The 17,700-nt window shown below is 44.8% G+C and overlaps 1 protein-coding gene across 4 annotated transcripts in view; it reads left to right on the plus strand.

Moving 5' to 3' along the window:
- Nucleotides 1–430: 430 nt before the first annotated feature.
- Nucleotides 431–17,700, plus strand: part of ARHGEF2 (Rho/Rac guanine nucleotide exchange factor (GEF) 2) — a 49,149-nt gene continuing 31,879 nt past the window's right edge. For 3 of the 4 annotated variants that reach the window (XM_012658792.1, XM_012658794.1, XM_012658795.1), the window contains exons 1-3: nucleotides 431–613; nucleotides 8,602–8,879; nucleotides 10,322–10,436. In XM_012658792.1, coding sequence (XP_012514246.1) covers nucleotides 8,623–8,879; nucleotides 10,322–10,436 — 372 coding nt within the window. In that variant the 5' untranslated portion in view covers nucleotides 431–613; nucleotides 8,602–8,622. Of the gene's footprint in view, nucleotides 614–8,601; nucleotides 8,880–10,321; nucleotides 10,437–15,982; nucleotides 15,988–17,700 lie in introns of all 4 variants that reach the window. The other variant, XM_012658796.1, reaches the window with a different exon arrangement.

A 17,700-nucleotide genomic window follows, 5' to 3' on the forward strand; every position in this document is an offset into this window, starting at 1 on the left:
TGAAGGCAAATTCGAGAGATGGCAAAGGACCTTGCTGACCCCAAGAGGTCCTTGCTGTTAAGTAGGTTTCCAGCTGTGGGCTCTTTCCCTGAGACATCCTCTTTCTCCCCTCCTCAGCTTCTTCCTGTCCCCCAACTGGGGGCAGGATGAAACTTCCCTGGGATGTCAGGTTCCCACATATTCTCCTTTCAGGGTGACTCCACAGCTTGGCTTCTTGCACCTGTTTCCACAGGAGCCTGAATCTTGTGGCTACCCGTTGTTAAGGGAATGCCGAGGACAGAGGGACCCAGGAGTCCTTGGAATCAGGAGTGGCACCGAAGGGGTTAAAGGCCTGGGCACAGCACTGTCTAGGGTGTTTGAAGTAGGGTGGAGAAGGGAAGGGCTATAGTAGTTGAAGAGGCAGCTGGTCTGGACTGGAATGAGTCCCCCCTGTCCCCTATGCAAACTTCTGGACCATGAACAGTGCCCTTAAAAGGACCAAGAGAGGCTCCCCCGTTGAGGTGCTGGACTGGATTCTTAAAGGGGCCACCTGAAACAGGACTTTTTCCTGCGCTGAAGTCACCGGCTGAGAGCAGGAACAGGTCACCTATCTTTGGGATATCTCCCAGGTCTGGTGAGTTTCCCTCTTCCCTTTCCTAGGTCCTTACCCCATGAATGGGAATTCCCTGGAAGCGGAGATCTCCAGGAAACCCCTCAGCATCCCAGAAAATAGGAGAACAATTCGAAGCTGCTTCTAACCAGCCTCCTGCATTCAGCTCCCATTTTTAATTAGGGGTCGCATGTGTGTATGTGGGTGTGTGTGGGTGTGTATACACAGGCAAGTGTGCAAATAGGGAATCACAATAATGACCAACGGTTAATTAACACAACTTGTGTGGCAAATGATGCTAAACCCTTTTTATGCATTCTTTCTTAATCCTTATAATCCTATGGTGTTGACATACTATAATCCTTATATTAAAGATAAGGTTTAGAGAAGTTAAATAACTAACCCATGTCAATTGAGAGGTAAATTGTAGAAGCGAGGTTCAGACTCAAATTCATCTGACACCAAAGTCCATTGTATTGTCTTTTGGTCTCTTTTTCTTCCTCAGGAGATATAGACCCCAAGGATGATTCTGGGGTCTGAAAACCATGACATCCTAATTCACCCAGGGTCCCCTTTCTCTTGTGCCTAACATCGTTCCTTTTATTCCACGGGGTTAATTGTGAGATTTAAAGGAGTACCAACTCATACCTCAGAGCCGGGGACTTCAAGACTCCAGATTACTCCATCCCTCAGATTAGCGGTTCCCTGCTCCCCACCCCAACTACTTTTAGCTATTCCCTGGGACCTGATGGGTTAATTCCCTAGGCCACAGTGGCCAAAGTCTTCTCAGGTGTGTCCCTCTGAACCTCAGACCCTCTCTTGCCCCACCCTTCTGGCATAACACCCGGAACACATGCCAAGAAACTGGCAGGAAGAAGAGGACTGGTTGGTCTTTCCCCTTTTCTTCCCTGCCCCCCACAAAAAATGGACTAGTTTGGGTCCCTCATAGAATAAGCATAACAGCTACAGGCCCAGCAAAAAGGAAAAGGACAGGGTCACTAAGATCAGTTTGCAAACCAATAAAAAAAAAAAAAAAAAAACCAGGTGCTGACACTTGGAAGCACAAAGCAGCAAAATTCCTGACTGACTGAAGAGCCTAGTGTACCACGGAGAGGGCGATGATTTAGGGCGAGTGTATGAGGTGCCTGTGGATGACTTAGAGGGAGATGTGGTTAGATTAGGGCACTGGGGATACTTGATTGTCTTCTCAGCTTTGAACTTCCAGAACTAAGTACTATCAATAAAATTGGTGGCTGTGCCGTGGGCCCTGGGGTCAGGTGGATGCCTCTCAGGAGCCAACCCTGAAGCTGATGGGGAAGCTGATAGGGAAGCTGGTGGCTTTTGCCCATACTAGCCCCTGCCCCACTGAGAGACAATACCCAGGCCCCACCATTGTATTTGTGTGTAGACCCTTCTGGGTCCTCTTCTCTGTGCCTGACACTTAGTAGGTGCTAAAGTATTGTTTGCTGAATAAATGAATCCTCTATATCCTTTACTTTTCCTTTTATTTTTGGAATTGTAGTACTGCTCTCTGGCAGTTGACAGGAAAGTCAGAGAAAGAGAGTGAGTTCCAGGACACCAGTGTTCAGCCAAGTCAGGCTGATGGGTAAAACAGGGAGGTATTAGAGACATGGGTGCTCCTGCCATAGAATGAGGTGTCTGGGGAGCAGAGGTGGGAAGGAACTGTGGTTACTGGGGACTTTTTTATTTGAGGCTGAGAGAAGCTCTGCTTTAGCCTTCTTTGCGTGGCACTGTTGGATTAATGATTTACTTTCTATGGGAAAAGAAACAGTAGGTTAAATTTTGAACCATCAAAGGGATTTCTGTGACCCCGTCCCCCCCAGGGCCAGGAGATATGAAAGAAAAGCCAGCAGACCATGTCATCTGGCCTCTCCCTTCCTCCTCAGTCTTTATTATCTGGTTCTTTTGTGCCTTCTCCATTATTGCCCACCTTGGTAGATTTAGGATCCCGGAGCTGCCCAGGAGCTAGCCAGCATTGCCCCCAGTCCATGGTGCCTAGCTGTTTGGTTGCTGTCAGCAGTTTCTACCCCAGTGTTTGCTGGCAGCAAACATAACTGGAGCCCTACCTGCCCGATCACCTCATCCAGAATTCTAAGATAATAACAGGAGTAGAAAGGACAAATTTAATTTCTTTGGAACCCCCATGTAATTTATTTTGGAAGCTGCTTCCTTTCTTTGGCTAGGGTCAGGGAGATGGGGGTAAGGGAGGTGAAAAACAATGCTGCCAGATTTCTTTCAAAGCTAAGCCATTTGCTCTCTTTGGGAGCTTATTTTCTGGTTTCAGAAAAGAATTCAAGCTCCATGGTGTGATGGATCAGCTCTGAAAACTCATCTCTACCTCCTATCACCCTTGTAACTTCCAGCAAGTTACTTAAGCTCTCTGTGCTGCCTGTTTCTTCATATGTAAAATAAAGATAGTAATGCCTATTTCAAGAAATGGTTGTGAGGATCACATAAGATGAATGTAGGCACTCATTATAGGTTAACTCTCTCCTCCTGTAAGTTCCAGATGTCATTTAGGAGATGGGCATGGTGGGGGTCTCAATGTCCCCTCCTCCCCCAAACTTATTGCAGAATGACTGGTTGGTGTGCAGTGAGCCTTAATGCCCCTCTTTGATCTCTTTTCTCCTCCTTCCTGAGATTTTGAGACCCAGTTGCTCTAGATCAAGAGTCTGCAAACTTTTTCTGTAAAGACCCAGATAATAAATATTTTAGGCTTTTTGGGCCATATGGTCTCTGTTGCAACTACCAACTTTGCTGTCGTAATGTAAAAACAGCCACAGACAATATGTAAATGAATGAGTATGGCTATGTTCCCAAAAAAACCTTTATTTATGGGTATTGAAATTTGAATTTCATGTAATATTTTTGTGTTTCAAAGTATTCTTTTTATTTTCTTTCAACCATAAAAAAAAAAATAGGATGACAGAGCTGGGTGCAGTGGCTCAAGCCTGTAATCTCAACATTTTGGTAGACTAAGGTGGGAGGATCACTTGAGGCCAGGAGTTCAAGACCAGCCTGGGCAACAAACACAGCAAGAGCCTGTCTTCACAAAAAAAAAAAAAAAAAATTACCCAGGCATGGTGGTACACTTATGTAGTCCCAGCTACTCAGGAGGCTGAGACAGGAGGATTGCTTAAGCCCAGAATTTGGAGGTTACAGTGAGCTATGTTTGGACAGACCAAAACTCTATCTTAAAAAAATAAAATAAAATAACTGGAGGACAGATTTGGCCCATAGGCTATATTTTGCCAACCCCTGCTCTAAATTACTGGAGGCCATTCTATCCCCGTCTTTTCCATCTTTTCTTTGAAAAGAGTAACTTTGTCAGGGTTCATCAGGGTCCCAAGGAACAGAAAAACTTTCTCTTTTTTTTTTCTTTCATATGATTTGTTTTCTCCCTTCAATCATAATAATATGATATCCAAATTTTGTCTTAACCGGTGGGTATGTAAACACAGGTTTATCCATCCTATTTACAGGCAAGGCAAATGCTGCTTCTTGAAAAGGTCCCACCATGGACCCTCTGGTCATCCAACCCCAATCACCCCTTGCCTGGCTTTGTCTTCACTATATTGTGCAGCCATTTCATTGAATCTCATTCCAGACTTTAACTTTTCCATGGCTTCCATGATTTTGCTGTGTTTTTCACATAGAATGTGTCTGACCTTTACTGCATTGCCACCACCTTTGGGAGCCTGAGCCTTCTTGTCAGAACTGTTGCTCCCAGAGTCTGCTCCCCCTTTCCTCCCTTTTCCAGAACCACTTTTTCCTTTGGGCAATATCTTCAAAACTTGCCATTGAATTTTCAACTAGAAAAGCTATTTCTTATTGCTCTTCTTGCTCTGGTTGCACACATGCTTTTCCATCAGAAGTTGTTTATGATAATAGTTCCCATCACAGTTTTATTAGTGTCAATCCATGGGTTATTGATTCTCTTTTTAAGATAAAATAATGAGTCACCATCAGATAATGCCTATTTCTGCTTCTGTCTTAGACCTTCTTCTCTCTAGTTCTGTTTCAGTATGTCCTGCCTTCTCTCTGCCTCTAAATAATAAGAACAACAATAATAATAGTATTTACTGAGCACCTAATGTGTACCAAGAACAATATTAGTTGCATTGCATACATTATCATCAACTCTCTGAACATCCTTACAAGGTAGGTATTATCATTCCCATTTCACAGATGATTCAGAGGCTCAAAAAAGTTAAACAGGTTCCCAAGGTTATGTGGCTTATGAAGGTGGCAGAGCTAGTAAATCTGATAGACTTCAAAGCCCCTGTAACCCCTAAAGAAATTATGGTCTCAGAGTTTTGAACAGATGTCTCTATTAAAATATTGTATGTTCCCATCCCAGCTCCCAGTAGAGTGTCTAACAAATCTTTGATGACTAGTGTAACCTGTGAAGGTTACATACTTGGAGAAAGGACAAGTGATGGTCTGTGATGGTGGGAAAACCATCTGATCCAGAGGCAGGAAGATAAGTAAAATAACTTCTTAGAGCCCCTTCCTGCTTCCCTCCAGCCCCCATCTCAAGCATCTGATCCCAGACCTATTTCAGAATCTCCTATCTCTCTGCTCAGGAAGCAGTGATATGACATGGTGTGATCTCATTCGGGAGCTAAATAAAGCCATTGTGTGAGACCCAGCCCTGGCCGCTCCCTTGTACCATTTCCTGAGCTCAGGAGGCTGGGGAAGATGGGAGGGGGCTGGGAGAGAGCTAATGGAAGGAGAAGCAAGGAGGATGCACAACGATGGGAGCCCCAGCTAGAAATTCAGAAAATGGAAGAGGGAGGGTCACTGGGTGGGAATTGAGGAAGGCTTGCTAGACCTCATCTTTTTGAGGGACAGAATAAAAATTACTGGCATTATAGCATGGGGCAGGAGAGGAGGGGGGAGAGGATGTGAGGGTGCAGTTTCCAGACAGATTCTACTTCACAGAGGGCAGAGACCATAAATGAAATGGCAGAGATGCTGGGAAAAAGGTAGATCTTTGAGAAGGGTCAGAGTCCAGTTGGTCTGAGCTGGAGGAGGAAGGGTGAGGTACATGCAGATCTCAAGATCAGAGGTGTCTGTCAGTGGGGCAGGGGGCAGGGGCAGAGGCAGGGGCAGGGGCAGGGGTAGGATACTATCTCCAGCAGGCAGTGTCTCTGGGGATGGAGAAAAGGCAAGGCCTTGTGTTCACTGCATTTCATTCATCTTGCCAAATTCAGCCCTACAGGCACAGGGATAGCAGGTAGAAGCTGGGTACAAAGATACAGCTCAACCTGACTTTCTGCTTCTGGGAGGTCACCAAATGCCAGAGCACCCAAGATCTACCCAGTGCCCTGCCTCTCCCTCGTTGCTGCTCAGTTTCTGTCCTGTTTTCAGCTCCCGTTCCTCCTTTCCTAGTGTGTGTCTCCAGTTTCTTCTCTTCTCACCACCCCTCTGCCTTCAAATCTCAGCTGTGGAGGCCACTGGTTGGCAGGGACTGCGCCCTGGCCCTCAGGCTCTGACTTGCTCCCCATGGATCTGCCCACCCTATTGATAGCCTGCACACTCACTCAAAGGCACAGGGCCCAGGTTTGTAGGCAAGGAGGGAGAGGATCTCTCCTGGTGGCTGGCTGAGGGGTCCCCTCTACATTGCTCCAGGATACAATGAGCATGGTTGGGCATGGGGCCGTGGCCAATTCCTAGCCTTTTCTCTCCTTAGATTCACCAGTGGGGGAGCAGCATGCCATCTGCAGGGGCCTGAGCGCCTGTCTCCCTACCTTTGCTGTGGTGAACAGGAACACAGTCGCCCCAGACCAAACACTTTCTCCTCAGCAGCTCTGGGTGGGGTGGGCACAGTGGACAGATGGCAGTGAGAGAGGGGAAAGTGGACTGAAGGGACAACTTTCTGACAGCCTGGATTTTCCTGGGGCGGTTAAGACAACTCGGAGAAGACTTGACACCCCCACGGAAAGCCCAGGAGGAGGGAAGATTCTGGTTCACAGCTTCCTGGTCTTCCTGGGCACTCCTCACATGTTAGTAGCTGGGGTGGTCCTGGCAGAAAGGAGCCTAGAAGACTCATTCTAGCAGGTCCTGAGAGACAATCTAGGAGTAAAGTGCACAGAGGTATGTGGTAAATGTTACTTCCCTTCCTGCCCCTCCGCCACCCCGGTACTCTGGTACCTGGTACTTTCTGGAGTGGGGCTTATCATTTTCAACTTTAAGAGCACCTGAGAGTTCTTACCTCTGAGACACACTGAGGCAAGCCCTGATGCCAGCTCCAAGTGTTGGGCGGAGAAAACAATGCCCATTTGACAGAGAGTGAAGGGAATGTGTTATGTGGCTCATACTTGGAGCCCTTCTCTCTGCAACTTGGGAGAGGTCAGAGTGGCTCTTACTCCCCGTATGACCAGAGTCTTAGAAGGAAGACATCATAACACTTTCGCACTCATGTACCCTTTTCCCCTGCTACTTTACCGCCTGGAATCCTCCCCCTCCACCTTGACCAAATCCTAACCATTTCACCCCTCCAGGCACACCTCAAAGGCTATCTAATTCCTTCTTTTTTAAAATTTATTTATTTTTATTTTTTATATATTTTATTTATTTCTTAGAGACAAGGTCTTTTTCTCTGCCCAGGCTGGAGTGCAACTGTATGATTATAACTCACTACAGCCTTGAATTCCTGGGCTCAACTGACCCTCCTGCCTCAGCCTCCTGAGTAGTTTGGGATTACAAGCGTGCGCCACCACGCCCAGCTAACTTTTTCAATTTTGTGTAGAGATGGGGGTCTCACTATGTTGCCCAGGCTGTTCTCCAGTTCCTGGTCTCCCAAAGTGCTGGGATTACAGGTATGAGCCACTGTGTCAAATTCTATTTTTATTATGGAAGTTGGAGTCTCTGTCACTCAGGCTGGAGTGCAGTGGCTCGAGCACAGTTCACTGCAGCCTCAAACTGCTGGGCTCAAATGGTCTTCCTGCCTTAGCCTCCCTAGTAGCTGGGACCACAGTCACGAGCCCCTGCACCTGGCTCTATTTCCTTCCCTTCCATTTCTCTTTTGTGAGTCTCCCAACTGGTCACGTGCGCTCACTCCTTTGATAGCCCAAAGCCTTTTGTTGAAACTTGTCTTGTGGCATTTGGCATACTCTAGCCAGTTATTTAGTCATTTTTCATTTGTGCTTTCACTGATGTATACACATGCACACTCATTAGACTGTGAATTCCTTGATGACAAAAATTCTTGAAGACAGGACAGAAACAATGTTTATTTCCTTATTTATTTTTAATTTTTATTTTTTTAGAGACAGAGTCTCGCTCTGTTGCCCAGGCTGCAGTGCAATGGTACAATCATAGCTCACTGCAGCCTTGAACTTCTGGACTCAAGCAATCCTCCTGCCTCAGCCTCCCCAGTAGCTGGGATTACAGGCATGTACAACCACGCCCAGCTAATTTTTTCTTTTTTTGTAGAGATGAGGTCTTGCTATGTTACCCAAGCTAGTCTTAAACTCCTGGCTTCAAGCAGTCCTCCTGCTTTAGCCTCCCAAAGTACTGGGATTACAGGCCACCATGCCTGGCCAATTTTTAAAAATGTTTTTAGAAACAAGGTCTCCCTATGTTGCCCAGGCTAGATTCGAACTCCTGGGCTCAAGCGATCTCAGCCTCTTGAGTAGCTGGAACTACAGGTATGCACCACCTCCCCTGGCTGGAACAATATTTATTTCTCTTTGCTTGGCTTTTTGCCATATAGGTGCTCAATAAATGGAATAATGATGAGCGAATGAGGATCTCTTTATGTACTAGAAAGAACACTGGACTGTGGGCCAGAAAACCTAAGTTCTGGACTTGACTGTGCAGTTAATTCCCAGTGTGACCCTAAGCCTACTGTTCTCCAATTCTGTGCCTCAGTAAAGTGAGAGGTGACAAGATGCTCTGAAGCCCAGCTGACTGTGACACCCTTCTATTTACAAGGTTCTGGAATTCTAGAACTCTGCTCACCCTTTTCTTTCTTCTTGACTCAGACTGGCCTGCGTGTGCCTCCCATGAACAGGGCTGTCCCAGAGGTGTTCCTCGCAGGTGGAGACCCAGTACCCCGAGGCCACACTCGCCGCTGCCTGTCTGCGGTGGAATCCAGAGAGCAGCTGGAGGAAGAGGAGGAGGAGGATAAAAAGGAGGGGAATGGCTCCCACGCTGTACCCCTCCGAAGGTCAGGGGCTTTCCGTGCCCATGGTCATAACTATGACCCCTTCAAAAGACATAGTTGGGGGCCTTCCAGGGAGCTCCAGGACCCACTGAGCAGGTAAGCCCCAGGGGACCTCCTGTCCCTCCTCCCCTCAGGCCTAGACCTTGGAGAAAGTGGTTGACAAGGGATATTCCGGTGTCCTTGAAGAATGACAGGAGCTGAGGAGACCTGAGCCCTTAGTCCTTTCCCTGGAGAATCAGAACTCAGGCCTATTGCGGGCATTTGGGGAGGATGGACCTGGGCTTTCAAAATGTGGCTCTCCCCAGTGGCCCCTCCTTCCTTCTACTTGCTCTCAAGGGCAGATTGAGGGTGGGAGTGGGAAGGAGCTGTGGAGTGGGGTGAGTATCAGGACACTTCCTCCATCTCCCACTTCGGGTTTCATAGAACCAATGGTGTCAGCGCTAGATGGAACTCAGAGATCATATGGCCATTCTCCTCATTTTATAGATAAGGAAACTGAGGCCCAGAGAACTTTTGGAGGTGTCTTGAGAGAAGTGGTCCCAGGGTTGGGGTATTTGGTCTGCCCCATTCCAAGATTCCTGCCAACCTTTTGGTTCCAGGCTAAGGCAGACCCACAATGTCTTGATTAATTCATAGCACAGCACTGCAGTGAGGGGTCAGCTGTTCTTGCTCAGAGTTCTGCATATGTTTGGTAGACTGGGGCAGAGGGACCCATGTCTTCCCTCTCCCTTGGAAAATCCCTGACCACTTCCCCAAATACAGAGGAAGTCAGAAAGAGAAGGTTCCGGGGGGTCAGCATGAAGAGTTCAGTGTCATTGCAGGGGCCTGCTAGCCATGGAAGGGCACTGTCCCTCTGCTTTGACAGTGGTCCCTGTGGACAAGTTCCTTTAGCTCTGGTGAGTGAATCAACCTTTTCTAGCTCCTGGGCAGGGCTGGCTGGGTTGACTGAGTGGAGGGGACCCTGGGCCTTGTCCATGAATTGGCTTGGGCAGGAACTTTGGTGAGAAGCAATGCCTACAGGGATTGCCAGGGCTTGTTGCACCTTCCTAAGAGCAGCTGGTTGAAGGCAAAGATGTCCAGATGCCTGGGTACCCCTTATGTGGTACCATCTATATCTCTGGGTCTTTCAGGTATCACTCACCTTTCATGATCAGGCATTAATTCTGCCCCTTGGTTAGAGAGGGAGGGGAGCACTGAGTGCACCATTTAGCTGAGTAGGGGCAAGGGTTGGCATCAGCAACCAAGCAAGGAGTGAGAATCCAGCCTGCCTTCTGCCTCCTCCCCGTGCACACTGGCTTTCTTCTGGAGGACAGTACTGTCTTTTGACCAGCAGGGGACACCCTTGTTCACAGCCATCTCTGTAGCTCTGCCAAAGCAGAGCTCCAAGGGGAAGCCAGTTTGGGTCTGGGCTGCACCTATGCCAACAGGAAGGGCTGGGCTGGGGGCAAGCAACAGGGCTGGGCTGAGGCAGTGTTCCTCCCCGGTGCCTGTCACTGGCCACTGGATCCAGAGGGCAGTGGTGGCAATGTGTGTTTCAGGAGACTGCAGGCATCGGGATGCCCAGGCCCCCAGGAAGCCCCTTTACTGCGGAGCCAAGAGGAACTGGACACCTTTCTGGAACTGCAGCACCAGGGTGGCCAACCCTCCTGCCTGGTATGCACAGACAGATCTCCATGGAGGCCACTGCCTTGCTCTCCCCTCCTGCCCCTTGCCTTTCCTAGCCACCATTCCGTGTCTCTTCTGTTCTGCCAGCTTCTGGGTCTCTCTGTGCCCAGGCATTGCTCTGATTCCTGATCAAATCTGAATTTGTCATCTGTACCCCTCTGTCTGCTTCCCTGGGTCTGCGTGCTCTGTCCCTCACTCTTGGTATCCTGCCTATGTCTCTTTCTCTAAGACTCTCTGTTTCTTCCTTTCTGTGTCTATGTCTCTGTGTTGATGTGGGTGTATCTGTTTCTCTCTTATTAAAAGGCCCCTGTTCCCCTAGTAGTTATAACCACTTCTTTCTGTGGACACCATATTTCCCAGATTGGAGCTGAATTTATTATCTGTGGCATGTAACTAGGCATCTGGTACCCTGAAAGACAATAGTTCTCTAATAAGATAATCATATTGGTTGCAAAAGGATATAGAGACTGCCCAGCCTTCTCTGGCTTAAGGGAACCTAATGAGGCATCTCAAACCAGGATCTAAGGTCCACTGAGGATGCAAGAGGGCTTTGGAGACACCACTGGGTTCACTAGCTATGAGCCCCTGAGTACACTAGATGTCTCAAGCCTGGTGGGTAAGGTTGCCTCCCCTCCAGCTCATTCTCTAGCTGGCCAGGGGTTCCAACACTGGCCTCTTCGTTTGGGTGCCTATAGTTCAGCTGAGAGAAAGGGGCTGTGTACAGCTTGTCAGGGAAGCAGCAAGAACCCACCCTACCCTATCACCTGCTTTTCTCCATCAGCATCTCTGCATGTCTTCCCCCACCACCATTTCAATGTGGTGTAACAGAAAGAACAGAATTTTGGAGTCAAACTGACTCCTAGATCCTTCATTTATCAGCTAAGCAATTTATTTCATTTTGCTGAAAATCGGAATAATAAAACTATCTTTTAAAGTTACTATTATTAAATGAGGAAAATATAAGAAGGTGCCCAGCACAGAGGCTGGCACACAAGATGAGCTCAATAAATGTTTTCTTCTTCTTCTTTCCTTTCCTTTATAAGTTCCCTCTCTTCTACCTTCCTCTTCTTCTCCTACTTTCCCCCTCTTTTGTATTATATGTTTTCTTCTTTCTCCCTTTTCCCTACTGTTTTTGCCCTTTTATTATGCCTTCCTGCTTTGATTCTTCTCCTCTCTTCACCTAATCTTTAAGCCCTCCTTTTAAAATATTCTCTTTGTCTCTGTGTTTGGGGTTTGTTTGTTTTTTCCTTCCTGTGGTAGCAAGTGTGAATAAGTACTCCACCAATGTCCACAAACCAAAAGCCTGAGACTCCATAAGCTAGACTGGGGTTTGCAGACCAATGAGCCAGTTCTAGCTCCAAAATTTATTGTTTGGCCGGTTGTTGTCTTTTTTAAAATTCAGATGTTCTTAAGTGGGACCTTTGCTCTCTAATTTGCCAGAGTTGCTAATACTCCCTGTTGTAGTTTTCCCTTTGTCTTTTTAACATAACGTTTAAAATGAATGCCCAATAAATCAACTGCTCATCTCAAGAGCTAGAATATCACTAATACATTTATCTTTGCTTATATGCTCCTCCCTTCTCTTATTCTCTTTCCTCCCCACCAAAGGTATCTTGAATTCATTATCTTGAATTCATTATCTTGAATTTTGTTTATCACTTTTTTTTTAGGGACAGGGTCTCCCTTTGTCACCCAGGCTGGAGTGCAGTGTCACAATCATGGCTCATAGCAGCCTTGAGCTCCTGGGCAATCCTCCCCCCTTGGCCTCCTGAGTAGCTGGGATTGTAGGCATGTAACATCATGCCTGGCTAAGTTTTTTTTTTTTTTTTTTTAAAGACAGGTTCTTATGATGTTGCTCAGGCTGGTCTCAAACTCCTGGCCTCTCATTTACCTTTTTAAAAATAGTTTTAAGGCCTCATGTAGCACGGCTCATGCGTGTAATCCCAGCACTTTGGGACGCTGAGGCAGGGCTCTGCCCCACAGGGCTGGGGAACCTGTGGCCTTGGAACCACGTGTGGCCTTCTGGATCCTTGACTGTGGCCTTTTGACTGAATCCAAATTTTACAGAACAAATCCTTTTATTAAAAGGGCTGCAGCAGAGAAGGATGAAGCTTTTTTCCCCTCCTTTGGTGCTTTAAAAAGAACAATCTTGAAATCAAAAGGCTGCAGGTTCCCCACCCCTGAAAGAGTTCTCACTGATCCACATTCTCTGCAACATTTCGTGTCATCAGACTTCTTAAATTTGCCAATCTAGTGGTTATAAATCTCACTGCGGTCTTAATTTGAATTATACTTATTACAGATACAACTGAAGATCTTTTCATGTGTATTGGTCATTTGTATTTCCTCTTCTGTGACATTTCTATTCATGTCTTTTGCCCAATTTTTTATTGAGTTCTTGGGTTCTTTTTTATTGTTTTGAATGTGTTCTTTATATATCCTGAATACTAATCCTTTGTTGTTTCATGTGTTGCAATGATCTTATCTCAATTTGTGGTTTGTCTTTTCCCTCTCCTATGGTGTCTTTAAATAAACAGAATTTCTTTCTTTCTTTCTTTCTTTTTTTTTTTTTGTGACACAGTCTCACTCCGTTGTCTGGGCTGGAGTGCAGTGGCGTCATCATAGTTCCCTGCAATCTCAGACTACTGGGCTCAAGCAATCCTCCTGCCTCAGCCTCCAGAGTAGCTGGGACTACAGGTGCATGCCACCACACCTGGCTAATTTTTCTATTTTTTGTAGAGACAGGATCTCACTCTTGCTCAGGCTGGTCTCAAACTCCTGCCTGGCCTCAAGCAATCCTCCTGCCTTGGCCTCCTAAAGTGCTAGGATTACAAGTGTGAACCACCTAGCCCAGCCTCATTATCTTAATTAATGTTGCTTTATTGTAAATCTTTAAAATCTAGCAGTGTTAAGTCCTTCAACTTTATTATTCTTTTTAAGATTATCTTGGCTAATCTAGGTCTTTTGCATTTCCATGTGACTTTTAGAATCCCCCTATCAATTTCTAAAGAACAGAAATTTCTGTTAGATTTTGATTGAGACTGCAGTGAATTCAAAAATTAATTTAGGATAGATTGACATATTTCTAATATTGAGTCTACCTATCCACGAAAAATAATATATCTATTTACTTAGGCCTTTTATAGAAAATGTCTTTTAATAAGTATTAGTTTTCTTCACACAGATCTTGCCAATCTTTACAAGATTTATTTCTAGGTACCTTATAGTTTGGGTTGCTATTACAAAGGCTTTCTAGTCGGGCACGGTGGCACACACCTGTAGTCCCAGCTATTTGGGATGCTGAGGCAGGAGGATGCCTTGAGCTTAGGAATTTGGGATTGCTGTGAGCTATGATGATGCCACTGCACTCCATCCTGAGTAACAGAGACAGACCCTGGCTCAAAAAAAAAAATTGTTACTTTTAACTTACATTTTATAATTATTTTTGGTTTATAGACATGGAATTGAATTAGTCCTTGTACAGTGATCTTACAGTCCTTTGTCTTCCTAATCTCTGTTTTAATTTTTTAAAAATTAACTTATTATTAACAACTTATCTGTGAATTTTTTTGGCTTTCTAGGTAGATAATTATGTCATCTTTAAATGAGCTTTGTTTTTTCTTTTCCAATATTCATTCCTTTTACTTCATTTTCTTGCCCTACTGTGCTAGACTAGTACTCTAGTACAATGCTAAACAGAAATGGTAATAATGGGCATCCTTGGCTCGTTTCTGATTTTAAAGGGAGTCCATCTTATGTTTCACTATTCGGATTGGTTTTTGGCTGCATTTTTTTTTTTTTTTTTTTTGAGACAGAGTCTCATTGTTTTTGCCCAGGCTAGAGTGCCATGGCATCAGCCTAGCTCACAGCAACCTCAAACTCCTGGGCTCAAGCGATCCTTCTGCCTTAGCCTCCTGAGTAGCTGGGACTACAGGCATGTGCCACCATGCCTGGCTAATTTTTTCTATATATTTTTAGTTGTTCAGTCAATTTCTTTCTATTTTTTTTTTTTTTTTTAGTAGAGACGGGGTCTCGCTCTTTTCAGGCTGGTCTGGAACTCCTGAGCTCAAACAATCCGCCCACCTCGGCCTCCCAGGGTGCTAGGATTACAGACGTGAGCCACTGTGCCCGGCCTGCATTTTTTGACAGATACTCTTTATCAGGTTAAGGAAGATTCCTTCTATTCCTAATTGCCAAGGCTTTGGTTTTAGAATGAATAGGTGTTGAATTTTATCCTATGCTTTTCTGCATTTACTGAGATAATTATATTTTTTTCTCTCTTTTTTTTTGATTGAGACAGAGTCTTGCTCTGTCATCCTGGCTAGATAGAGTGCAGTGGCATCATCATAGTTCACTGCAACCTCAAACTGCTGGGCTGAAGCGATCCCCCTGCCCCAGCCTCAGGAGTGGCTGAGACTATAGGCACATGCCGCTGGGCCTGGCTAATTTTTTCTATTTTTAGTAGAGACCGGATCTCTCTCTTGCTCAGGCTGCTCTCAAACTCCTGATCTCAAGAGATCCTCCTGCATCAGCCTCCCAGAGTGCTAGGATTACAGGCATGAGCCACCGTGCCTGGCCTTTTTTCCACTTTAATATATTATTGAGGTAAATTACACTTAAAGATTTTTCTTATGTTAACCACTTTTGTATTTTTAGGACAAATCCAACTTTGTCATGAAGAACTATCTTTTTTATACCTTGCTGGATTTTATTTGTGGTAATAATTATCTACTGCCATATAATAAATCAACCCTAAACTTAGTGGCTCAAAACAACAATCTTTTTTTTTTTCTGCTCATAATTCTGTAGGTTGGCAATTTGGGCTGGGTTCAGCTGGTAGTTCTTCTACTGCTCTCACTTGGACTCATTTATGTGGCTGCAGTTGTCTAGTGGCTTGAATAGAGCTTAAGCTCAAGGATGGTCTTACTTACGCCTTTAGTTGGGAGACTGCCAGTTGTAATACCTTGATTCTTATCCACATGGTCTCTCCAGAATGCTAGCTTAGGTTGGTTTAGATGGAAATAGCATTCCAAGTGGGCAAGAGTGAAGACTTTATGGTTTTTGAGGATTAGGCTCAAAAATCACATATGCCACTTCTGTAGCATTCTATTCATCATAGGAAGTCACAGGCCAACACAGATTCAAAGAGTGAAGAAATAGGCTCCTTCTTAATGGGAGGAGCTGCAAATAATTTGTGGCCATTTAAAATCTACTACAATTTGCTAATATTTTGCTTAGGATTTTTGTACTTATGTTCATAAGAGATTGGCCCATAATTTTCCTCTGTCCTACTGTGTGTATTTTTAGAATCAAGGTTATACTTGCCTTATAGAAAGAGTTGAAGAGTTTTTGTTTTTGTTATCTATTACTCGGAAGAGCTTGTATAAGATTTTAGTGATTTTTTTTTGAAAGATCTGTTTGTTGCCTATAAAACTGTTTTGGCCTGGAGTTTTTGTTTTGTTTATAGGAAGATTAACTACTGATTCCATTTCTTTAATAGGACCATTCAGACTTTCTATTTCTTCTTGATTCAGTTTTGGTAAGTTTTTTTTTTTTTTTTTGTAAGAATTTGTCTATTTTGTTTGCATTTTCAAAATTATTGGCATGAAGTTGTAGGTAGTATTCTCTTTTTAATCACTGTAGTTAGGTCTACCTTTTCATTCTAATTTTATTGGTGCTTTCTCTCTTTTTCTTTATCACTCTTATCAGAGGTTTGCCTTTTTTCTTCTTTTTTTTTAAGAGACAGAGTCTTGCTCTGTTGCCCAGGCTTGGAGTGAAATGGCACAATCATAGCTCACTGCAGACATCAACACCTGGGCTCAATTGGACCTCCTACCTCAGCCTCCCAAGTAGCTAGGACTATGGCACACATCACTGTGCCTGGTTAATTTTTTAGTTTTTTTTTTTTTTGTAAAGACTGGATCTCGCTTCATTGCCCAGGCTGATCTTGAACTCCTGGCTTCAAATGATCCTCCTGCCTCAGCTTCCCAAAGTGCTGGCATTACAGGCTTGAGCCACAGTGCCTGGCCAATCCTCTTTATTTTATATTTGTTTACTACCTCATTGATTTCTCCTTTTATCTTTGTCATATGCTTCCTTCTGTTTTCTTTGGGTTTGTTCTATTATTCTTTTATTTATTTATTTATTTTTTTGAGACAGAGTCTCACTTTGTTGCCCGGGCTAGAGTGAGTGCCGTGGCATTAGCCTAGCTCACAGCAACCTCAAACTCCTGGGCTCAAGCAATCCTACTGCCTCAGCCTCCCAGAGTGCTAGGATTACAGGCATGAGCCACCGCGCCCGGCCTCTTTCTATTTTTTTTTTTAGTAGGGACGGGGTCTTGCTCTTGCTCAGGCTGATTTCGAACTCCTGAGCTCAAACAATCCACCTGCCCAGAGTGCTAGGATTACAGGCATGAGCCACCATGCCCAGCCTGTTCTATTTTTCTTTTTCTACGTTAGCATAGCTCATTAATTTTCAGCTTTAAAAATTTTTCAATGTAAGCATTTTAAGGCTATAATTTGCCCTTGAAATACCACTTTGGCCATCTCTCACAAGTTTTGCTCTATATTTTCCTTGTTGTTCAGTTATAAAATAGCTTTAAATTTCCATTATAATTTCTTCTTTGACAAATATGTTTATTTAGGGGGTATTTTAAAATTTATAAATCTATATTTTTTAAACTTAAAAATTTTTTTTATTCAAATGCACATACACACAGGAAAATATATAAAACTTAGATATGTACAGTGTAGTGAATAATTAGGAAGCAAATATCCATGCAACCACCCCAGGTTAAAAAAAAACATAGACCGAGGCGGCAGGATTGCTTGAGGTCAGGAGTTTGAGACCAGCCTGAGGAAGAGCAAGACCCCCATCTCAAAAAAAAAAACAAGAAAAAAACACATAGAGATCACCAAAACCCAGAAGCCCCCTGTATTCTTCCTTATTGATAACCCTCTCTGGCAGAGATGACCACTTTTTTGACTTTTGTTTTTTTTTTTTTTGGAGACAGAGTTTCACTCTCTTGCCTGGGGCGAATGCCATGGCGTCAGCCTAGCTCACAGCAACCTCATACTCCTGGGCTCAAGCGATCCTCCTGCCTCAGCCTCCAGAGTAGCTGGGACTACAGGTGCATGCCACCATGCCCAGCTAATTTCTTTCTATTTTTTGTAGAGACAGGATCTCACTCTTGCTCAGGCTGGTCTCAAACTCCTGCCTGGCCTCAAGCAATCCTCCTGCCTTGGCCTCCTAA

The sequence above is a fragment of the Propithecus coquereli genome, unplaced genomic scaffold (genome assembly GCF_000956105.1).
Source record: "Propithecus coquereli isolate 6110/MARCELLA unplaced genomic scaffold, Pcoq_1.0 Scaffold59, whole genome shotgun sequence".
NCBI lineage: Eukaryota > Metazoa > Chordata > Mammalia > Primates > Indriidae > Propithecus > Propithecus coquereli.